This window comes from Styela clava, chromosome 1 (genome assembly GCF_964204865.1).
Source record: "Styela clava chromosome 1, kaStyClav1.hap1.2, whole genome shotgun sequence".
In the NCBI taxonomy this organism is placed as follows: Eukaryota; Metazoa; Chordata; class Ascidiacea; order Stolidobranchia; family Styelidae; genus Styela; species Styela clava.
In genome coordinates, this window is record NC_135250.1 from 22718935 (window position 1) to 22744645 (window position 25711).

At 32.6% G+C, this 25711-nt stretch overlaps 1 protein-coding gene across 3 annotated transcripts; it reads right to left on the minus strand.

The window, feature by feature from the left end:
- Positions 1 to 651: 651 nt before the first annotated feature.
- Positions 652 to 21330, minus strand: LOC120342576 (glutamine-rich protein 2-like). Of its 3 annotated transcripts, XM_039411462.2 has the most exons (24): positions 21153 to 21330; positions 20506 to 20599; positions 20033 to 20186; positions 19812 to 19902; positions 19408 to 19512; positions 19095 to 19178; positions 17213 to 17332; positions 15002 to 15088; positions 14480 to 14557; positions 14150 to 14195; positions 13991 to 14079; positions 13476 to 13660; positions 12617 to 12860; positions 11970 to 12092; positions 11579 to 11653; positions 10507 to 10617; positions 9996 to 10096; positions 9531 to 9677; positions 9098 to 9199; positions 8351 to 8494; positions 5230 to 5334; positions 4545 to 4659; positions 3467 to 3680; positions 652 to 3240 (listed from the first exon to the last, which is right to left on the minus strand). In XM_039411462.2, exons 1-24 carry the CDS (start codon positions 21222 to 21224, stop codon positions 3197 to 3199), a joined length of 2730 nt encoding a protein of 909 aa, XP_039267396.2. In that variant the 5' UTR covers positions 21225 to 21330; the 3' UTR covers positions 652 to 3196. The 3 variants fall into 3 exon arrangements, with proteins under 3 accessions (XP_039267396.2, XP_039267404.2, XP_039267414.2); XM_039411470.2 differs by lacking the exon at positions 8351 to 8494; XM_039411480.2 differs by lacking the exons at positions 12617 to 12860; positions 13476 to 13660.
- Between the last annotated feature and the right edge of the window lie 4381 nt (positions 21331 to 25711).

Here is a 25711-nt window from a genome sequence, read left to right on the forward strand (position 1 = left end):
AGAACGAGATTCACTGAGCTTTACTGACAAGGATTCTCAACTTTAGGGATAAGTTTGATTTGCTTTTGCAAGAGAGTGAAGGCTGTCTTCACAAACTGGAGTCTCGCCCCCAACACTTTTGTGTATATCGGATAAGAGTTATATATACACCGATATATTCAGCTCTTTGATCCTAGAATGTTTTGAATGAGCACCGTCTAGCTAAGCGCCTGTGCACGACGAAGTTGAAGAGTATCTTTGCATACGTGCAGAGTTACGGTAAATGTAATTCACCATGCAACTAATTGTAAACCGGGTCTAGTGCACCACATATACATATCTGAATGTGGGAGTTCTGGGACATATTTTCTTCGAGCTGAAACAACGTTCGGTTAAAAAACTGCACACAAACGAATATTTTATTCGGTCCGCATTGTTGTAACTCATTAAACAACTATCATTTTGAGTTACGCGATGAAACATATCTTTCCTCTTTGACTTTGCGAAATACCGTATCTCTCTGCGTATCATACGCACAGGTCAAATTTAGTCGCACAATTATGGGGGTGCGTATTATACACGGAGAAATACGGTAATCGGTATAGATATATAAGACACGGATATAGATGATATGATATCCCTGTCCCACTTCCTATAGAACACATCGACAACTTGTGCATATTGCTATATTTCCAAGTGAAAAAACTTTCGTCCAATTAAACAACATAAACAAAAACAAACAAACACTTTAATCAAAACAAAAAAAGAACACTTTCTGGGGAATTTATCATCGGATAACACACTGCCAAGCAAGGTACATTGGTAACCGCAATAGATATATATATATATACAGCTACTGTAGAATTCCTATTTCGTGATATCAATGGATGTTTTAAACTGGATTAGAGGAAAACCAAGCGTAATAGGTAGATTTTCACAGCCTATATTTTGATATGATGACCATACTTGATACCAAGCTTGTCCTTGTATAACCCAATGATGAAATAACATGTATTTAATGGAAGAACAAATTAAAAGGTGAAAACTAAGTATAGATACATATATAAAATTAATTTTAATTCTTTCTATATATTTGAATATGTAATTAGGTAAGTAAAATTTCTATGTCATATATAAATATAGTATTTTCTATTTATTAAAAATTAAAGATAAAATTAAACCATTAAAATCACGAAAATATATCTTGGAAGAAGATTTTTACAAGAGACACCGTGTTTTAAGTAAAAAAATAGTATGGCTTGGAAGTGAGAGAAAATGTTTGTAGAGACTAGAAGCAGAAGAATACTTATGCCCTACAAAAGCAAGCTTTTTACCCCAAATTAATCTGCTATCATCATTCGTTGAATTTGTTTTCTGAAATTCACTTATACCCTACAAAAGCAAGCTTTTTACCCAAAATTAAATTTTTATCATCATTTGACAAATTTTTTTCCAAACCTAACAAGTATGCCCCACAAATGCAAGCTTTTTACTCCAAATTAAATTTTTATCATCATTTGACAATTTTTTTTCCAAACTTAGCTAATTATGCTTCACAAAAGCAAGCTTTTTACCCAAAATTAAATTTTCATCATTTGTGAAATTTTTTTTTCCAAATTCAGCTAATTATACCCTACAAAAGCAAGCATTTTGCCCGCAATTGAATTTTATCATCATTTGTTAAATTTGTTTTCTGAACTTTACTTATTCACAACAAGAGCAAGTTTTTTTCACAAGATGATATTTTTGACCATCATTTGTTAAAGTTATTTGTCAAATTTGTCCTGCGAAAGCAAGCTTTTTTCAATCAAAATATACTTATTAAAAAATGCGCATGTGTACTGAATACCCCAATTTTTTATATTGCTAATATATCTCCATAAATATTAAAAAAAATGTGTTTTTATTTTTTTGATAAAAATTTGGGACGTGGAATAAGAATAGTAAAATCATAGAATCATGCAATTAATCATAAAAATATTATTTACAAAATTCATATTCGTTTATATTAGATAGAAAAAGAAATAGGAAAACTCTAAAAAACTACAGTTCTGAGAATAGGGTTTATAAATGGAAGCATATTATATAAATTAATCTAACTACATAAACAAAATTGAATTTCATAGAAAAAGTTTTTTTTTTTAATTGAGATCTAACAAATTAGCTAATTAATATAATTCAATCAAGTATTCGAAATATGCTATGTTCAATTGCAGAAATTATTATAGGCTTGAGTATATTATTATGTCATATAATAACCACAGTTTGAGTTATCAAATTTAGTATATTTTCCATGAATAGTATTTTTATTTAATTTGGCAAATATTCAACCCTAAAACAAATCAACCTTTTCTTGTTCCTACATGCTTTCCTATGCTATGCCCTCTACCCCAAGATGGTTTTAAATTTTGTCACTGATTCATAAATTGTCTCAAAATATGAAGAATTCGTCATAAATTGCTAGCAAATTGAATAATTAAAAGACCGCTAAATAGCTATCAGTCTTTATAGTACTAGGTCGGACGGCAGAAAAAAATTGAAAAAAAAATCGCAGTGCGTAAACCTTCAATTTAAATAGGCTGTGTGCTATTGCAATAAAAAGGACGGGTAAAAATCAGGCTTCATATCTCAATCAGAAAATATATGGACCATACACGAAACATGCCAGAATAGTACATTTTAACTCTGGCGCATGTTTAAAATTAAAAGTATACAATCCAAATTCACAGACGTTTTATATAATATTATGTACCGATAACTTCATTGCATTATAAAAAAAATGGAAGCTTATAAAATTTAACACTGGCAGGCGCCATACGTAGAAGTACGTTGTATATTTAGCGTAGAAAAGCAGATGACAGTGTGTTTTATTTGTTATTATATATTCTTGAATATATATCTTCAAAAAAAAGACGAATACTAAAAAATTTTCAATAAAAAACATACGAGAAAAAATTGAACTAAACTAAACACTGCTTTTTTCTGTGTGTAGTGAGAATAAAATATGACGGTACCTTTTCAAAAATGAGATTTTGGGCAAAAAAAGGAAAACTTCAAAATTAAATTCCAACCATACACGACCATTAGTAAACTAAAGGCGATATTGGGTTTTTCACTATTAAAGGGGTACCTGTCATATTGAGTATATAAAAAAATAATATTAAATTTGCTACAAGTTCATTGAAAAAGAAAAAAAAACTATTCTACAATTGTTAGTTTAATCTGTGATTGTTGTCACTGAAAGTTGACCTCCGAATGTTTCTGAAAAAATAAAATTAACTCAATTAAATGTTCGAAATAGATATATATTGAAGTCAAGTTAAGGACGACACAAATATTTAGAGAACCTCGTCCTCTTTCCAGTTACCAGTCCTTGTCACTGAGGTCGGATATGGAATTCCGATTGTTGGATTCTTGCATTCATGTTGTTAAACCACCCTATTTTTGTTTCTCTAATTCAGGATTTTCTAAAAATATATGACAGTACCTGCAGATTTTTGTCTGTCTTGAGTTCCTACAGTTACATGTGACGGTGATCGTCCAGCAGTTCTTGGTCTTTCTGTCGTCGAAGATGGAGTCCTGCGTCCACTTGAGGGTCTGGCAGGTAATCGAGCAGAACTAGGACGGGGCTGAATTCCTTTCCTAGACATCGGTCCATTGTAACCACTGTCAGGCGCGGTTAGACTTTTGCCAGAAAGATGCTAAATAGAAGAGATGATATTTTAAAATTAGAACATCCAATATAACTTAGGAGTTAAATAATGCAGTAGTTTGCCTGGGTGACCGTACATTTGAACCCACGTACATTTGAACCCATGCGTATATCCACGGGTTCAATCTATATGCGGGTGCTAAAACCCATGGGTTAGGGTTAGTATGGGTTTAACTATCCGTGAAACAAAAAAAAATCCATAGGTGCAATAGCATACAGGTGCAATTGTCATGGGTTCAAATGTACGTGGGTTCAAATGTAATGGAACCGTTTGCCTGATGCACTTGGATGCATTATTGATATCAGAGCTGAAGTTGCATTTTTAAACTACACAGTGTTGGATAGTCAGTGTAAGTCAGTTACCGAATGCCTACAAGATAATACTTATAACTTATTTATCCCAAGGGAGAGGAAAGACGAAAAAACACGGTTTAATAATAAGGCGAACTGCGGCTTCCTGTCCGGTTACCAATTCATGTTGGATATGGGGTTAGTTGGCCAGTTATTTGTTTAAGATGAATGGACATGATGGTGAAAGAAGCCGTAACTAACCAGCAGTTACGTGAACCTCTTGCCATTAATGCTGCTGATTACAATGTGTAGGTTTCAGAATAAAATCCAATGGAAGATTATATGTGTAATATGATTGCTAGACTCCTCGTTTTCGCAGAGTGATTCAAGTTACAGATGTTTGGCTGTTTTACAAATATGTTTCAATCGCCTTGCTAACTATTCATATATCTGACAAGAAATTGTGGTTCGCTACATCTTCAAATTATATCTTATGAGATTTCTTCGCAAAGGACATTTTGTTTTGAACAACGTAATATTGTATATTATTGTCAATACAAACTTGTTGTAGTTGAAGTATTGGAAGTCTTCCTCTATAAATATGTCCGTCATGTCCCTGCAATTCAACTTCTTCTTTTGCTCCATCGATTATTGCTTCCTCATCTTGCCAAAGTTCACTGAAGTCAAAAGAAAAGTTAACCACTCACGAGATTTCGAAAATTGTACAGATACACTGTAACCTATTCCAGGGCAGTGGAATTGGGACGTGCATGTTTTAGTAGTAATGAAGTCGGAGCCAAAATATCAAATTCTAAATATTTGAAGTTAGAGTTGAAAATTTCAGATATATGACAAAGGTGATTGAACTCGAAATTTTCGACAAAAACAAAAAAGTTTACTATTCATTTTCAACAGCCAATTAACGAAGATTTCAGCAGTTTAAGCCTTTTTTAGAGTTTGGTATAAATAATCTCTGACAACCAGGCGTCGCTTATATTTCAAATGGCTCAGAGACTTGAGTTAAAGTCAGGAGAACCACCCGATGGCAGTGAGGAGTCCAGCAATCCGCTCCCACATAATTATTCCTTAATGTGATTAAAGCCTGCGAACCCACATAGCAGTGCGAAGACAAGCACACCAAAATTAGCAAACATACCGTTTAACCAGTATGTCCAACTTAGCAAGCACATATACTATAACATTACTCTCAATATGTTCACACATATTGATACAATTCTCGATGTTACCTCAGGTGTGTTAGTCTCGTGTATCTTCTATGGGGATAAGTTAACGTGTATCCACCCCCACAGCTTCTGCCTGAAGGCATCACATATTCAAGCTCTTCTGCCTCACTAGAAACAAAATATATTGAGTAAATTTTTGAAAATTTGAGATATAGGAATGAAAATTTTGCACTGCAGAATTGTGTTACATGAAAAATTATTGCGGAATAATTGAAATTTTGTGAATATTTTGTTTGAATATGTAACTGTGAGTAATGCTCTCATTGCAAAATGGCCTTTCATAATAAAAAATTAAAATTTTGATATTGTGTATTTTATGTCCCGAATTGTGCCAATTATTTCCAATTTTAAAAAATGATGCCATATTTATAATATTTCAGATGCTGAAAAATCATTATTACAATATTTTTGAAAAAATTCGTAAAAAGCTCAAAATATGTTATTTTTACCACGTTTCACATGTGCAATTCACACATAAAAATTACAATTCGCCAAAATTCAATTAACTTAACATGATGAAAACCAGACATAGCAGCTTACCACATATAATAAAAGAAACTATGTCAAGAACAAAAGGCCGAAATGGAATTTAAAATTGTTGAATAGAAATAGTTATCTGATATGTGTGTTTGGGAAGACGATAGCATGTCCATTGAATACGATGCATCACTAAATAACCAGCTGTTTATCTCTAAACAAAACTCAATAATTGTAATGTAGAGGGTATTGAAAACGTGACTAGTCTTGAATATTGTGAGTTTATTTTTAGTAAACGGAATTTCTAGATCCGTTTTACTATATTAATATTCCGACTGTTTTACAAATAATCAATGATGTAAGAGTCAAATATAGTATCTGACTAGTCAAATATAGTATCTGGCAATTATGAAATTTATTTTTAGTAAGCAGAATTTGTAAGCCTGTTTTACTATAATATTATTCCGAATGATCAATGAAGCGTTAGTGAAATATTGAACCTGACTAGTCTTGGAAATTGTGATCCGCACATTCTATAATTTTTTTGGAATATTTTTACTTGTTTTCAAGACTTAAAATGAAATTATGACAATATTTGCAGAAAAAATTGGTCAAATATTGTAAAATATAGAGCAGAATGAAAATATATGCCAAAAATACAAACCGATTTTCTGGTTAACGATATGTGGTGCAATTGTCAAGAAATTACACTGTGTGTTATTTTCACAACAACATGCATGTGTGTGTGTGTGCACATGTGAGTAGTGCAAAATCGAGTTGGTTAACGATATGTGGTGCAATTGTCAAAAAGTTACACTGTGTGTCTTTTTCACAACAAACGTACATGTGTGTGTGTGTACATGTGTGTATGTGAAAAATTCAAGTTGTGCTATTCATGAAAAAATATTCTACAAATTATAATGTGCTGTGCAAATATTCAAACACTTTTCAGTCAGAAATTTGCATGTGTCAAGCAAGAGTAAAATATGAAGCGTACTCTAAAGGTGTTGCACATCTATGTCCCCCAGTTGGCCATGAAAAATTTAATGCCCAGATTTTGACTCGTATGAGAAATAAATCAATTCCAAAATATAAATTACAATTGATAACACATTAAAAATTCCTGAAAAAGAAATATTTTTTCCAAAAAAAAAGCTATATCTGATATCTGAGGCCTTTGGCAATATAAAGTTTGAGCTGAAAGAATAACTTGATCTGTCTGTGTGTGGCTTGCTAGCTTTCTGTTCTCACTACAATATATTATCACTCATAATATAAACAACTAGTTAACATGTAGCCTACATTACATTTTAATGCAAAAAGACAGCCATCCATGTTATCATTATCTCCAAGGAAATATTAAATATTTAGATAAGGCTACACATTTTTATACGTTTAAAATAGGAAGATTGAACTTAAAGAACCTCGCACTGTCATATGGTATATATGGTATTTGTCCGCATTTTTCTGTGTAGACTGGGGCTTCCCAAACTGGGGGCCGCAACCCTGCAGTGGGACGCATAGCAAGTTTTGGGTATTACAATTACAGTATTAAAACTAGTGCGAAACATAAATCTCACGATTTCGAGAAAATACATGGGATCAATCAAGCAGCGTGCTTGCATAACAATGCCGATCATGAGCTCAAAACTTCGGGAAGCCCTAGTGTAGACAACCTTGTTTTTGAGATGACCCTTCTAGGATATTAAGTGCAATTAAATCGCCCATGGGATGGACCATTACTTGGCAAATTATGGTAGTTATTTTCAGAGGTAAAAATTTTTTGAAATATTGTTTGAAAGTCAAATTCTAACAGTGCATAAAGAATAAATTCATTGTCATTTCTATAGTGCCTCTTCAAATTCTAACTTTTATTCCGTGGCTATAATATGTGAAGGTACAAAATAAAGTATTCATGCCTGTGGATACCGAGCAAAATGTAGGATAAAAAACATTGTCACATCATGAAAGACTCTTTTAATTTCAATATTGTATTAAATTCAACCACATAGGTATTATTTAGATACAGATATATTCAAATTTATGCCAAATAGAATTTTAGTAGTGAAACAGAACCACAATTTAAAAAATCATAAGTTTAGTGATTTAAGTGCGTGTCGGTATATTCAGTTATAAAATTGTAAAATAATCATCAAAAACGTCATCTTTGATTAGAAAGGGTTTAGAATCCTGAATCACCATGAAATACCAATTAACATGGCCTAACCAAACATATTATTTATTCATACTTTTTTTAATAAACATATTCAGAAATATGGTAGATGTAGATCAAAGCAGCCTAGTGTCAATAAAATGCTTAAAAATTTCAACAATTTTTTGAAACCTATTTTTCCAAATAACTTGAATTTCAATTTCATAAATAAATGACTCGAAATATCTCGTCATAAATATACAAAAAAAATTGATTGATCAATCCGAGGTGATTTGGAAATTTTACTCCGCAGAAAAATCACCTGGTTAAAAATTAATACTGTGCTCATATATGTTACTAGAAACCGTGCACAACATATGTATGTTACTAGAAATCATGCACAACGTTAATCTTAAGCCTTGCATGGTGAAACTGCTGAGCTAAGCTGATTACTTTACTAGTACTCAAGCAACTATAATATAACAACTGTCTTACACATGATGCTGTCGTGAAAATTGTGGATCTCCGTGTGGATAATGTGTTTTATAAGCCAGTTCATCCAGTTTACGAAGTCTTGACATTTCTCTTTCTTCCAGCGCGGCACGGAAATTAGTCGAGTTACGACCAACTGGCATTTGGCTAGAGACATCAACAAGTTTACTACTTTAAATGGTAACTTATAAAAATAAAATAAACCTCAAATACTAAACATTTATAGTTTCTGACTATATGCACTAATTCCTTCATTTCTGATATTTCAAAGAAATATTTTTGGGGTGAAACATATCAAATACTAATTATCGGCAGATAAAATTTTACAAAGAAGTACTAAAATTTCAAAAATTTGGAAAACTAAAATCAATATATCAACACCATCTTTGATGTTAGTGTAATTTGTTTAATGCTAAAAATTTACACTATTTGTAATTTCGCCACAAAGAGACAAATAACTGTATTCATAGCCAAATTAAATTTACAAAAATATTGCCAACCACTGGTACATATACATCCCATATAAGGACACCTGACCACATCAATAAAATACACGAGACGACAATACCATATGCCTCCGAATTGCAATTCAACACAAATTACGCTCTAGTGCCTGTCTCAACAATTAATCAACACTGTTCATCATATTCTGACTACAACACTATAACATTTTTTCTATTCTGCTGAATCTAGTAGACTAAGTACACTCTTCTTACTAACGCTTCAATGAATATTATTATCATTACTTACCCTTTTGCTTGCTGTCGGATTTGATCAAGTTCAAATGATGTGTACGGCCGCACTGATTTGGTGGCAGGAAGTCCAGCCGTCGCTGGTATAGATGGAATCGGCCTGCGTGTATAAATGTTATTCTTAACTAAATTCGTGTTTTTGTAGGAGAAAATCTCTTTCAATTTCAAATTTCCAGTACTCATTTATTCAAATTATCCTAGTCCTATGAGCCCCAATATTTGATCCTGACTCCTGAGTTTTGCAGGTTTACATAATTCACTAGCACATTTTGATATGGCATTCGTAACAATTTTTCTACCAATTGAATGAAATTTTTTTTTTGTCCAAAGACATGAAAAATTCAAATTTCTCACACTTTTTATGAACGCAAATCCCAAATTTTTCAGCAAAAGAAAACTTCTGAAAAAAAAAATCTAAAAAAAAATCTCACCCAGCAGGAGTCATTTCAACTGGTCTATCACAAGAAATACAATGATAACTTTGTATTAATTGTTTTCTAAATCCTGCAGCTTCATCTCCTTCTTGGTAAACATCTTGTGGTTGATGTTTTTCCAATAATTTCTTCATTGCTTTCATTCTATTTAGAAAAGGATACAAATATAAAGTAATACTATCTTTTTTCAAATATTATTATAAGGGAGTATACATGAGTCTTCTCTATATTAGGGTTCTCCCTTTATAATTGGATGCATGTATCAAATTTAAGTATTAATTTTAATTGTTTTTTTCGATATCCTTGTCATGCTTATGAATGACCATTATTTTTTCGAATTTAATTTTGAATTAGAATGTTCTGATTTCAATTTTTCCGAATCAAGTTCGGTGTAGTACAAACATTATTTCGTTACTCTTACTTGAATTTGGAAATACTATAAAAAAAATTGTCAAAAATAACCTGTTTTCTAGATGTTGTTTTAAGCTTTCTAATTCCATTCGATCCAACTTCCCATCGACTTCAGCAGATAATTTGTTCACTTGCTTCTGCCATTGAGATTCCTGAAATTTTGTTTTTTTCAAAAAGGTAAAAAATTATCCATTCTAGTAAGATTTACCTCTGTTGCTTATTGCCTTTTATGAAGACTTGATGGAGAGTGTAGCTAGATACCGCATATACTGAGATGTGCGTAAACTTCCAAAATTTATATTGGGGCTAACCCATGGCAAATCAAGTAAGGTAAGCTACGCAAAATCAGGAATATTACAGACCTTTGAAAATATTTCACATACAAATTGCCTGCTTGTCTAAAACCTCGTTTAAGACCAAAGACTTCATTAATACATCAATAGTATTACGTTTAGTTATCATTCATTGAAATTAAAGTTTGCAATGCTAATTTATGTCTTTTTAAAAAATAAAAATCGTTACATTCACAGAATCCATTTGCTAGGAAAGACTGACTACTCACTTGTCCTAATATTTTTTCTAATAAATCGTCCAAATTTTTAGTAATTTCTGATGTCGTTGTATCAAAGTCAGATCGATTTACTTTTGTCTCCAATGCTTGTTTGTCTGCTTTCTAAAATAAAAGGTGTTTTTTTTGTAGAATCCACTACTTTTTGCATTTTTCGCTGGAAGTGAAATATGATATCCTGCGTTATGTTGCCTGAAGTTCCCCAAGCTTTTTAAACCAATTTCAAGCTTTCCTTTGTATAAATGTAATATATTGGGTATACAATACCGAACCAGAAAGATCCCGTTCCGACGAAAAATAGTAGCTTCCTATCAAAAAGTGTCAGCTTATATAGAGCCTTGTTCGAAGTGAAATGAGCATAAAACTTGAGGTAAAAATTTTATGTCAATTTTTATATGTGTATCATAACTACAGTAATTCTTCAACATTTTGCAGTACACTCGGAATTAACTAGCGGCACATTGAAGCGTCACTGAACTCACAGATTACTGTGGGAATCACTTTTCTCACAAAATAAACATTGAAATTTAATTCTGGATTATCTTTTCTGTATTCCAAAATACTATGTTTCAAGTTCAATCACACCTAAATTAAATCCACAGAACAAAAATTGAAAAGTGCTCTCTATTATGTCTAAAACAACATTATACATTTTAAAATATTTGTGTGATATTATGCTATTCAGAGGCAGACATTAAAACGTTGAACAAAAACACAGAGACAAACAGACACAAAAACAATTAAAACAATTATCGAGAATGTTTTCGACAATGATTACTTTAACAAACAGATACGTGAAGCTGGTTGTGGTTTATTCATTTTAATTTAAATTCTTCAATTTAATGCTTTTTCTTTTCAGACAATAAAAATAATTATTTTTATGCAAGATTTGACATAAATTCGGCATTAAAATAAAATCAATTTAAGAATATTTAAAATCAAATGTTAATAATTGCAGTGGAGTTTTAGTTACATGGCAGTAATGTAGGAAAATTATATGGTTAAGATTTTCACAAAAAAATAAAAATTCTTTTGCTAAGACAAATAAGTAAATCCCCAAACTCACCACATCGATTCTCAATTTCACGTTTTCTTTGTCAGCTTTGTTCTCATCCAATTTTTCAACATGGCCATATAATGTCTGAACATAAAATAGAACAATATTGACAAAATTGGCTACTGCAACGTATGCACTAATTATAGGCGTGAATTATTAAAATTAACCCAATAAATTGTAATTATATACAAGTCAGACACGCAAGAATTGTAAAGTAAAGTTACTTTATTCATGATTTAGTGCTCAGTTAAAAAGTAAAATGAATTCATTTTCTATTACAAATAATTTGCTTCAAACTTGGCTTCCATTGGTTAAGCCCTGTACCCTAGAGTGTAATTCTAACCCTAAAAAGTGTAATTCTATTCTCCTATTTTGAAGTACAATTTAAGCGATAACTCACATCAATATGTTTTTGTTTGACTTCATGTTCATCTAATGCAGTATTCACAAGTCTGGTTAGTTTTTCCATTTCCGCTTGAAGATTGAGCAAAGCCGTTTGGATTCCAGTAATAGCACTCGATTCCTAAAAAAATAAAACAACAAATGACAAAATATAAAACTTGTTTGTGAAGCAAAACCGTGACGCTTGGAGATACGTTGAGGTTTCGGACAGACGAAATTTACATGAATATTATATGTTTATCAAGATGGTGCCACAGAAAATTTCAGAGTCATGTCTGATTCATCTTGAGTGAAGCGAAAAAGATGGAAATTTAAAAAGATAAATGGCAAGATTGATGTAAGATTGAAAACTGAATTATACTAGTATCTTAATTCATTAGGATAACTTCCCCTGTTGGGATAATTATGTGGGAGAGGATTGCTGGACTCCTCGTCTCCTTAGGGTGGTCATGTAACCGCTGATCAATTACAGCTCTCTCCACCATAAACCGAGACAAATTATAACAAGCAATCTAATACCTGAGGTTGTGGTTCGCCATATGATTAGGACGTTTCATCGGCTTAGCTCTACATCAAGACAAATATGAAAATCCTATCTTCTAAATTAACTTGACTAGAAATACTGGTAGTAATAAGCAGATATACCTGTTTCTTAAGCTTAGAGACATGTACTGGAGCCTCGACTTCTTTCACTTCGGTAACATGAGTAACTTTCATTGATTTTTGTTGCGACTGAATCTGTTGCATTGCTTTGTTTAACGCTTTCTGTAAATCTGCTAACTCAGCAATTTTTTTGTCAATTTGATGGATTTGGTTAACAATACCGTCAACGATTGCTCGGACCTCACTAGTCTTGCCATCCTGTTTCTCATCCTCTTGTTGCAATTGCCTGTTCAAGTATTTTTATGAGAATTTTGCCAACACTCTGAGAAAGACTCTAAACAACCAACTGCTATGATTTGTATAAGAAATAATCTTTCCGATTCATAACATTGCACCATGGAAGATTATTTGTTAGTGTTTTAAATAAATTTCTAAAATTTTGGCTGCCAAAATATTTTCGTAACTGCTTGCCTGAAATTATCTGTCCAAACTGAATATGGCGAAAATATCTTACTTTGTGACAATTTTTTCATACTAGGCTTATTCCCCCTTTTCCCTCCAAACAAGGCCCTGGAAAAGCATCCACTGATATCTAGCGATATGTGAATGTATACTATTTTTGAAAAAAGCAGAATTTGCTGGCTCAGCATCGCCTATTTAATTTATTACAATCTGTGTAATGTGGTTGGTATGGAAACGAGCATAACCTGCGATTCCAACATAATTAAGTCTAACACTTCAAAAGCCCAATTTATCAAATAATCATAAATTATTATTTACATATACATATATGCAATATAGGTTATTATTCCTAGGATACCCCAACAACATAGGCTACAGCTGAAATAAAATCACGAACTACAAAATTTAGCATTCCCATCAAATTCATCTGTTGACTCACTTAATATGGCTGTTCATTTTCTGTCCAAGTCTTTGACAAGCAAGCTCTAATTTTCTCAAGTCGGTTGCGGATGCACCGCTGGATGACTCGTAACCTGAACTTTCTCCATCTGACATAGAACTACTGCCTTTGAAACTCAAAATACTGTCTATACTGTCCTGCTGCATTTTCATCATATCTGTGGCCTGAAATTTTATACTCGACAAGTTAATTTCTAAGATTTTGATCTGACATGAACTGATAATGAGAGATGAATTTAAAAATGCTATTCTAGATTTTCCAGAATCAATAGGGATTGCAATACCTGATTCCACATTAGGTATTTACTAACATGCAATCATACATTCTAATGATTTATAGCCTCGTTAGCGCTCAGCACTGCAGTGGTTGCCCGTAACTTCACTCAGAGATCAATATTTCCGAGTGAGTTCGCATGACATTGCTTTCAGAAAAAAATCAGATATTAGCATCCTACATGTAAAATGGTGCTGGATTAAACAAACTAACAATCCCACCTGATCTCTATCTTTCTCCAATTGGGCGATCATATCTTTCAATTGATTTAATTGGTCGAGTAAATCTTCTGGAATGTCCGCAGAACCTCCTAACAAGATCGAATGTTAAGAAATTTCACAAAAAAAGATTTTTCGAAGTAAAAAATCAAAAGTTCTCACCTAAGCCTTCCAAGTCTGACTTATCTGTTTTCGTGGGCAATACATCCTGAAATAAAATAAACAGTGGGGAATGAATTTTAATTCTCCAATTTTAAAAAATGTATTATGTCATGAACTATACACAAACTCATTTGATAAATAAGGCCTTTTTACGAACAGAAAATAAAAATAAACAATACATTTTCCATTTCGTATTACAATCACGATATAAAAAGGTTAATTACTATTATACTTCCAACGAAAAATAGTTTTTTCATTATCATTTCATTCACAGTTTATCAGCAGTAATACGAGAAATATTGAAAAACTGAGCAACAGAACAATACATACCTCTATGCCATCAACTCTTCCCTCAAGAACGACATGTTTTTCATTGAGGGCACCAATACGTTCAAGCATTTCTGTCGCCTAAAAGAGACAAATATTATAATAGTGTTGAAAAGTAAGCAAATGAAAATTTCAATAATATTTTTCCAGTATGCCATTAAATACATCTAATCTTCTAATAATCTTCAGGTATGCATGGTATATATTCCTCTTTAACAAATCAAATTTCTACGCAAATTTTGTTCTCATAAGTTTAGCCTGTGTGACTCCGACCTGACAGAGTAGGACAGAATATGACAGAGTATTATGGCAATGACCTATCTGTCGGTTGTAAAATTTTGCATCTTTTCCATTAACTGTGCTTTTACTGTATTAGTGCAACCCAGCATTAACTATCTTCAAAGACAAACATTTTTATTCACTTATCAATTTTATTTTCATTTTTTAAACACGCAAAATTTTGATTCTTTGTATTTGCGGAATCAAATATTACAATTTTTATCACTAACAACCAACAAAATATACCTGTGGAAATCTTTCTTTAGCCGAACTCAATCTTGAACTTGTGGGACTTGGTTCGCTTAATACAGGTGAAATCTGCTTTGCCACCGCCTACAAAAATTAGAGGAACTTTATATGCCTTTACTCTAAACCAGCGTTTCCCAAACTGTGTTCCGCGGAACACTAATGTCTTCCAAGTGTTCCATGGAAAAGGGACCAAAATTATCTGGGGATCGTGAAGTTGTCGCACAACTGGCGACCGTTCAATATCGCGTCACGGTCAGCCTAAAGCGGACAAATGCAAAAGGTCCACTCTTCTTTCTCAAGCTCTGCCTGGTTTTACTAGGAAATGCTGAAAAAATCACTCATGTTCGCTAAATTCGATTTAGCAGATAAACAAACTCCAGCTCGCAAAATTGCACCAAGTACTTCTAACTCCATTGTTAGGTAACATTAGAGGCAAACACTATGTAATAGAAAGTAAACGACAAAGAAAGGTAAAATGAATTTATTGATTCAGATACACAGCATTTAAAATAAGGAGCAATAAACATTTAAATGCAATATGCAAAATATTCGCTGATTATTTGGTTTCTGCGAGACTAACTACTCATTCTTCTTCTATGCTTTTGTGCTGGCGGATCCGTATGCATATATTGCAAGGATGATGTAGCAAGAGTAGAGATAACAATCCTAAGTGATTCAAGAGTCTGGCTGCACAATACACAAATATATTTCTATAACGTTTCGTCTGACCAAGGTCAGACTTCTTCAGACATACATACACAAATATTCAATCATATTTTAGGTATGTTGAATACACTTTTGTTAGTTTTCGCGGCGCATTTGGCAACTCGCCGCGGCGAACTAGTACTGTAGTAGCGCACCTTTTGGGACCGCTGCATTACACCATTTTTCTTTATCAATTTTACCCTTTCATTTTTGGTGTTCCGCGAAGCGAGATAAAAAAGCGTAAGTGTTCCGTGGCCAAAAAAGTTTGGGAAACGCTGCTCTAAACAAATCTCTGAGCAAGAAACACCAAGGTAGGAATAACTATATTTTGAAAGAAACAGTAATTTTCCAGTTTGGATTTGCCTACCCATTTTTTTACACCGTGGGTGATGGGATGAGATTTGAATTTTGAACGCAATTTTTTTTTTCAAGTGATTCCATTACCTAGAATGCGTCGATCACTAGGTCCTCATGCCTCTCCAGCTCTTAAACTGCTACAATAACCACTTCAGTTAGTGAATAAACATTTTCATATCATTTAAATTTGATCAAGTACCTCTGAATATCAATACACTTAGTAAAGAGTGCTTGAATTATGACACTTGAAATTGAACTAACGATAACACTCTGGAACAATAAACTTTATGGATTGTTCATATATAAGTGTTAAAACCAGAATAGCCTAACAACATTCTTAGTACAAAAAATATCACATTGATAGAAACATGATTTAACCCAAAAATCATTTCACAGAAAAAACAGGTATAGATGTTTTAGATCTAACTCATTGAAGTGGAAAGTCATGAGACGGTTTACTCATGAGGCAAATTACAGCCTCTCGTCGTGTTACCAATCATTTTTGAGTAATTAGTTGGTAAGTTATTCCTGGATACAAGGAGTTAAAGGTGGAAGAAGCCAATACTGATCAGCAGTTGTGTGAACCAACCGTGAATCGTGGGATTTGAATCTGCGCAGTGTGATCAGAGATGCAATGGCGAGTGTGATCAGCGGTTCGTATAGAACATGTATCTTTTTTTTATAGAGCTTTCAGAACAAGGCTCTAGACAAGCCTCTACTGATACACAACAATTACGCTGTCGAACTGATCATAGTCTTTACATTTCATTACACCCTAGTGGTTACCAAAGCTGATTATGATGACCAGGAGACAAGATTAAAAGCAGAAGAACATTTGCAGGCCAGGAGAGGGGAGCGCTCGCAAGGGGTGGTACCGATACAATAATTAAGATACCAGTATAATTGATTTGTTAAGAAAAAAAAAAAAAGGCTTAAACTGTGATATTGACGTAACAATTAACATTATCTACAACGCAAAATAAAAAAAAATATGAAGTGTTTAGCTATTTCACTTTCACAAGTTTGTCGGGCCATATTTAATTGTTACGCGGGTCGTAATTGACCCATGGGTTGTTTTATTTACTTTAACTCAATATTTTTTTTACATTTTGTATGGAGTTATCTTACTTATACAAATGGACAAACCTGTAGTTCCTCCATCTTTTTCATATGTTGACTGAGAGCTTCTTCTAACACAGGCCATGTTATGTAATTCTCAAATTCACTTGCGTCAGGATATCCAGATAATTTTGCTGATAACTCGGCCTAATGAAAATAGAAAAGATTAGATTAATTTTCGAGAACAGATCTCTTCAATTGTAACAATACTGAATTACTGACATTTATTTTAAGTCTGCTAATTATATTTAACAAAGAAAAAAAGAAAAAAGACAAAAATTAAGGAGTAAATTATGAACAACAAAGCATATAAAATTCCTTTCCAAAGTAAATCAAAACCATGTGCAAACAGTCTGGATAAATATACTGGTAATATAAGTAACACCACAATCAAACATCTGCTATTAAAAACACAGCAGCATTTATAGAATTTGACTAAGATATATAGAGAGAAAATTAATAAATTACAAAAAGCTTCCATTATACAAGTAGGTTGTAACTACATTATGTCCTGTTGGGAATAAGAAATTTTTTATTTTTCTTACATTTAATCAAATTTATCATGGCATATGCAACAAATTTATACTGAATTATTTAATTAATAATGATAAGAAGAATCAATTCACAATTACCTAACCTCCAAGCAGAAGAATTAAATTATCTCTAAAAAATTATAATTCTAAAATATTATGTTTCTCCTCCACAGTGTAGAATCTACAACCAACAAAATAAATATGACAATAATTGTTTCAATAAAAAGGTTAATAAATATAATTTTCAGTTGATATCCATAACAGTAAAAGTTCGAATTTTATCATCATTTTAATATAGTTGTCAGAACTCATAAAAGATATTGAATGTTGACATAAATCTTACTTTTAGATCAAATATTATACTACACCCTTACGTGTACATATCCTATAAATATTATTACCACTTCCGAGTACACATTTCAATATGAACAAAACTGCTTGTCGAAGGAAAGCATATATTGCGAAATTGCATGAACCCCAATTATAAAATATTCAATATTTGAAAATTCGAAAACTATTTTTAAAAATTCACAAAATTTCCAAACCTAAAAAAAATTGTTATTTATAAAAAATAAAATAAAAAAATGTGAAATAAAAATTTTGAACCAAATATGGTTTGACAACTTTTAATACCGGTATATCTTCCCAGTTCCCAATAAGAATATAAAATAAAATTTGAAAAAAGTATGATACAAAACTTTAGGATCACTAGGTGTAGCCATGTTGAATCATACTTCAGTACTTTCATACAGTGATTTGAAATAAAACAAAAAAGTATTTGGTTGAACTATATGTATTACTCCAATTGATCTCATACCAATAAACTTTGAACAGTAAGAAAATCTTATAAATTGCGCAACATCACTACCGTGTTACGCAATTCAAGAATACTGCTGTACACTAACACATGATTGTCCATTTCTTGTCATTGTTGTAACCTGCTCGTCCGAGGAAGTATGATTTTGGCAGACGAAAAGTTACAGAAATATATTTGTGTTACTGTGTAGCAGGAGGATTCATGGATTGCGAAGTTGAGCCATGTTTATTCCTGCTACAGCATACTTGGATTATACGCATACGCAAAGTATAGAGAAAAGATTGGCAATTTGTCTTGTGTAACCCCAACTCATAATTACTACTGTCAATTCTAAAAATTTAAATTAAGGTATATTGAGTTAGTGATATCTGTATAATCTAATGCTCATACTCTGTTTGAGGAGGCTCGAGTCATTGGCTCACTCAAGTTGTACTCGAGTCATGAACTCGCTTTGCACTCGAGCCACTATTTATCAAAGACTCGAAGTGACTCAAGTAATCTAAATGGAATACCTCAGACTCGGACTAAGCTCAAGCACATATTTTGAACAAATACCTACCAATTCTTCTTCAATTTTCTTGATTTTTTCATTGTAATCTTCCAAATTACTCAAGCGCTGCAGGATATCCGACATATCACCAGACTAAAACACAAATTATGTTCGATAATTAATTTTAAAAATATAAATAATTGTGTAAAGAGACGCCTGGGTTCAGAGACTTCTTTCTACTGGCTGAATCAGGTAGTCGTGTCAAAATCCAAAGAATACTTATAAAAATACAGCTGGAAATTTGAGAAAGACTGGTTACACTGCAACTTATGTATAAATCAAACAATTCAATTTGTATTCCATAAGTGTATAGTTTCCTTACCTTTGCTATTTCCTCCCATATTTTTGAAATCTGATCATTGAAATTTTTCTGATCATCTCGTAATTTTTTGATTTCTTTCAATAAGTCATCGAGCAATGAATTCGCCTGAAACAAGAAAAAAAACGAGTAAATTTTCTCGCAATTTCAAATGACGAGGCATATTTTCATAGCAATACAATGCCAAATAAATACAATTTGATAATAAGTACTATTTCTTTGACCAGCAATAAATTTAGAAATGTCTAATTAAAGTTTACAATGAAACCATAATTATGGCTTAAATCAATATTTATTTATATCAATAAATATCAACATTTAATATTACTTGTACTGTATTAATATTCTTTTTTTTACTTTGGAAAATTTGAGAAAAGTTTTAGAATAAGTCTAGGAAGTCTATTTACCCTTGTAACTCCTTCTTCGTTACTTTGAACTTTTTTCTGTAATTGCATATGTTGCCAGATGTCAGCTACTGGTGATATTGCAGTTCCAGATCTATTATAAACAAGGAATAATAAAATAGAAGCATACCATCACGTCTTGAGGAGAAAAACAAGAAATTTACAGATATAAAGATTTTTGAATGTTTGAGTCTAGTTGGTGCATCTAGCATCTTTCCTCTTACTTTGTTTTTCCAATAATTTGTTCATTGCTTGGTAATGAATTAAGAACAGTGAGTTGACTCTCAATTTTTGATACTTTTTTATCAATTTCTTCCAACGAAGTTGATTTTCTTGCAGAAGTATTACTTTCTGTTGCTTCCAGTTGAGGTATTTGATCTAAAAAAAAAGAGATTGAATTGAGAATTCTGACTTCTGAGTATACACTTATAAATTGAAACAAGAGAATTTTTACAAAAATAAAAAAAAATTGTTCATTTAGATTAGAAATCACCAGAACCGATTATTGTCAAAAAATATAAACTGAAAGATACTTTTTATTTAAAATATAATGATTATTTATGTATTCTGCAATGGGCAAGTATTTAATTTCAAATCTTACAACACATGGTGAACCACGGCCAGTTACCAGTTCATGTTGGGTATGAGATTAGATCACCAGTTGTTTCAGACTTTCAGTGTTTTAATCAAGAATCACCTGTATTGATTGAAGCTTTTGCATCTTGCAAATTCAATTTATCAAGGAGTGATAAAAGTAAAGATTGTAAAATGTTAAAGTTGACTGCTCCAACCTGAAATATTAATAAATTGTAAAAAATAAATTATTATCACTCATAATGTTAGCCTCATTTGAGGCTGTGGGTTAATTATATCTTGAACTCAACGGTTACCCCAGTGGGGTTTTAGACTTTAATTCTCGGTGGCCATTTTTTTGAGACTCTTAGTTAGCACCCGTGGCCCCTGCTCTTATATAAAAATAGCTAGTTTGCTTTTATTAATGCGCATCAATGAGTTTTTTTATGTCCCACATCTCATAATGAAAAAAAATAAATAAATAAGAGAAATAGAATAAATTGGATCACAGTCGAGGAATTAAACAAATGGCACTCAATTTAATTTACATTGATGTAGTCATGGTCAATGGTACTCAGTGAAAATCATGGCACTCTAGGAGACCAAGGGCCTAATCTGAGAAACCCATTAGCGCATTTTGTTATGGGAGAATCTAAAAACATATTTCAACATATAAATAGATAGGCTTATAACAAAAGAATATTTAATCATAGGAATATTTCAGCATACCTTAGAAATTTCTCAATTTTTCAAACAATAAATAAATCTTACCTCTGGAGTTCCCAGTGCCAAGTAAACCAGTTCATTTAAAGTTTTTTCTGTATAAGTTTTTTCCACTTCCATTGTTGCAATACAGAAGCTCTTGAATTATAGAATTTTTTTTATTTTACCATCATTGTAATGGATGTGAGCGAAAGTTTTATTTTCCTTGCTTGTTTTTAGGATTTTAGGCTTATATAAGTTAGAAATGAAAAAAAGAATTCATGATTCAAAATAGGCTAATAAATCCAAAATCTTTTTCTTCTGTCTGATTTTGGTATATTTACTTAGAATCATCAATAAATTTTCAGAAATAATGTTATTTGATGGAACACAGAACACTTTCTTTGAGCAGCACTAATCAAAATAATATGAATCTGGTTAAAATGTAATGAGAGATGACTTCCTAACTAAATTTTGAAATTGTAACAGAACTTTATTAACACTCCGTATTCTTCAGAAGATACTCACTCTATTTTTGACAATTTAGCTTGAGTGAAATTCTATTAAAAGCTCACATTTCAGCATTTAATGAGTTATAATGAGAAAGTAAGTTAAAAATAAATTCATAAACATTTTAAAAATTATCCCAAAGTATTTAGGTTATATAATTCCCAAATCGGTCGTTTTCAAATCACTGTTTCATAAGTTAAGCCCGCAAGAAATCTGATTTTAAATTTATGCTCACTATCCAAAGTGTCAGATTGTTGCATTACTGTTAAACTTCCAAACTTGATCCCCTAAATATCACAGCATAACAAGATGAAAAGGGTTACTAAGAATAGTGGACATATTGCCGTACCGGTACCGGTACCGTATTGCTTTTACTGTCTGCATGTGGTTAAACAATTCAAATATAGTTTTGAGAAGCCAACCAAATCAGAATGATGAAAGTAGAACTCTTACACCTTTCAGCTGTTACCTTAATCAGTCTTTGGTCGCAGCGTTAACTATAAAGGTATAACTAACTTCCGTGAGTTAACTTACCGTATTTCTGTATTTATGAGGTACCGGTACCGGCAAAAGCGAATGTCTAATTCTGTAATTGCTTGTGAAAGTGTGTTACTATTCTACACTACACTCAAGTTGTTTATATTACAAATGAAAACATAACAATGTATAAATCTAAAGCAAAACTGGACAGACTTGAAGACGCCGTTCAGCAAGTCGGCGAGATCACGGCCGCAATAATCTAGTCTGCCCAAAGATATACCGAGCGTGATGTCGTCATGGATACACAAAAGACTGCTTTACGCTTGAATAATCGTTAGTCGTTCCTTCGCGTGCCATTTATGTTCCAAATAGTTTTTATTGGTGATTTTCCGCTGGTCCCAAGTTTTATATTAGGAAATAGAAATTTCAATTATTAGTTTGACTACCCTGTCCAATCAGAAAAAAAATATCAGAATCTTCCTCCCTGCTGATTTAAGTTTAATAATGATTTCCGACATTCCAATGCATCTTAATGCTTTATCATCGTCTTTCATACATTTGAAACTTTTAGTTCCGAAAATTCAACGCCCACTACTTCTAGTATACTCATTCATTTCAAAATTTATTCCCAGAATGACGTCAATTCTTTTATATTGTCTGTAGAAAATCGGCCACTTCTTTTATACACATACATTACAGCCTCAGAAACACTTTTTCTTCTTACATTTCCTGCCTTCTACTGATCAACCACCGCACCTTTCGTCGGGATGAATTTCCTCCATTTCAGCTTTATAGTGATTTCTACCCCACCGCCCGTAAGAAGAATTATCATTCATTACTTTTATTCTGGTTTCATCCCTTCTGTAGTAGTCTAGAGTTATTTGTTAAAATTATTTCACGATTATTTCGATGATTATTTCACGAGCAAGGGGATTTCACGATTTTATTCGACTATCCATCATTGAGAGGCCTTGGCGGGAATTCATGCGGTAAATTTTTCATATATATGAGAAATTAGACCTCACCTTAATCGTATCTGGTGGATTGTCGACTGTATGCACTATGCTATGTCAATGCAATGACATTGACCAAATGTCATTGGTCAATGCATGACTATTATCAGGGTGCGCCAGTTCTGCTAAGCTTAACTGCCAGAACAATGCCTTGTTCTGAACTTCCAGCAAAAAAAGTTCCTGCAATTAATTGATCAGATAACACAGGTGGTTCGATGGAGTTGTGCGTTGAGCACTATGCTCATCACGAAAGTGTTGTATATTGTGTTGTATAGCGATATCTTGAACTTAAAAACAATTTAAGAAGCTCAAGGCTTTAATTACGTCGAAAACACCGTTTTAGTTACACGGCCTCTTCGAGACGCTAGTGGCTGTGTGTCACTTATTGCTCACCACTTTGTCATACAAAAAGAATGTTATATGAAAAAATTCCACTTCTTCAAGAACCCATTTAAAAAAATGAAGAAAATCCACATTTTGATGAATTTTGAATGAAGGGGCAAATATTTTGTCGAGCCACGCATAATAATATACATATATCTGTTATTACAAAGGTACACTTGAATATCAACCACAACCAATGACTTTTTATATAAGCAACCTTTTAATAAATTCAATAATTATTTTGGAATCAATTCATAAAAACCTATTGCAAAAATTAGGTATTGATTTGGTGGAGTCCAATGGGTTTGTCGTTGTTGAGTCCTTTTCGAAAATTAATATCAATGTAGAATTAAGTTAGATAGGTACACTTTACTATTTATCTGTAATATGCAAAGTTAAAGTGTTGACAATTGTTTTTTCTCGTGGTCCATTGTTCCACAGAGCATTTAAACTGGGCCATGATAGGTCAGCAAAATACTATATTGATATCTGATGAATATGCACCAAGGCCTTTGTTCTAACAAAACTGTCAGGTTATAAGTTATAACCTTAAAGCAGTATGCAACAGTGTAGCGGTGCCGAGCCACATTCAAAACACCATTACATAAAATTGTGTTATTGCTACATGAATTTTGAACAAAACGGATACAAAAAATCGTATTCCTTGGAACGCCAATTGGACATCGGGAAATTCCTGTCCAAATAAATAACGTAGAATGTCCAGCATTGAAAATGTCAAAAATTACATTATAGAAATTGAGCTATTGTATCATGAAATAATATTGCATCGAATATACAAGATAGCAATATATATATATATCAATGATAACGCACTTCGCCCCTATTTAAGCGCAATACACCAAAGATATCAGCAGTTTCAAGGTGTATACCGAGGTTGCGTGATAAAAAGTGGAATTGAAGAGAACAAGATTCCATGAATTGGGCATTTTCATATCCTCACAGGAAGATGTTATTATCATGCAAAAAAATCATGTCTACACTTCTAGTCTTCTCTCCACTTCAGATTCAGTTAAAAATATGTCCCGTGCATCAAGACTAGTCTAATTTGATCAAGCGCGTGCCATTTTGAATTTAAATGAGTAGCGGTTTCATGAGAACAAAAACTTCAGGAAAGAAGAGGAATTGAAAATTTTCAAATGGCTCTTTTGTAGAAATCCCCTGCCACTAATACAAAATGAGAGATTTCGTAAAGACATTCCCGCCAAGTTTTAAAATTAAAAATAGTAATTATCCATTTCGGGTTCGGGATAAGAATGATTTATAAATTAGAATTTCCAGTGCATTCTGCATTCTGAACCCTAACCCCAACCCTAACTGGATAAGTAATATATTTTTTTTATTTTAAGCGGTGGCGAGGGTGCTTCTTGGCGAGGGCTTCCTACAAAAGATCCTCGAACCAGGAATTGATTCCCCTTCCATCAACAATTGAATGCATTACTTACTGCCATAGACCCAATGAACAACTATTACTCAATGCAATTCTTCGAATATTTTTATATTTAACGAATTTAGGTCACAAGTTTTACAAACACGTGAAATCTAAAGCCCGATTATGTATTACAAAGCGGGCACGATGCTTACTGTTTTGAAGACGAAGATAACTTTTTATCCCAGTCTCGGTAAGTTTGCATAAATTTTGCAAATATAATAATAGTGTTGAATGAATAATGCTAGTTTTTGGGAAGTAGAAGGCAAACTGAACTAGTTCAGTCTAGTCTATAGGTTGCGCAGTGCGGAAATTGTTGACGTGCATCATGCATATGTAGCTTTTTTGTTGTCTCACTTTATCACTCCTTCTCTCTTTGCATCACGCAATTCTTTCTCTCTCTATTTTACGCCAGAAACCGTTAGTGTGAGCATTCGTTTCCGCGGTCGCAGGGCCACCCTCTTGCATGCCGTCATTGATGAGATTGTTGACAGCAGGGCTGGAGGTAGGTCGCATCGTCTTCACAGTTAGTTTAATTTGTTTTCAGCATGAGAAGTATAGCGATTAAAGAAAACTTAAAAACAGAGAATTCTCTTGTATGTTACCCTACTTCTTGTGTTTTCAATAACTTTTCTCAGTGTGACGTTCGCAACTTGTGGTGAAGCTTATATTGAAGTATAAGGGATTTTTTTTCGCATCCTTCTTATCACAGTTGAGGACTTTTCGTGAGTTAGAAAGCGAGTAACGTAATAACGAATGTTTAATAACAGGATGGCCTATGGGTTGATATCTTA

Bases quoted from the DNA above. Each gene is read 5' to 3' on its own strand.
- LOC120342576 (XM_039411462.2), bottom strand. From the start codon at position 21,224: ATGGAAGTGGAAAAAACTTATACAGAAAAAACTTTAAATGAACTGGTT. The intron at 20,187-20,505 runs GTGATTCTTGAT...CTTTTTTTTTAG, and splicing joins AAAAGCTTCAATCAATACAG to ATCAAATACCTCAACTGGAA. The intron at 19,179-19,407 runs GTAAGGAAACTA...TTTGTGTTTTAG, and splicing joins TATGGGAGGAAATAGCAAAG to TCTGGTGATATGTCGGATAT.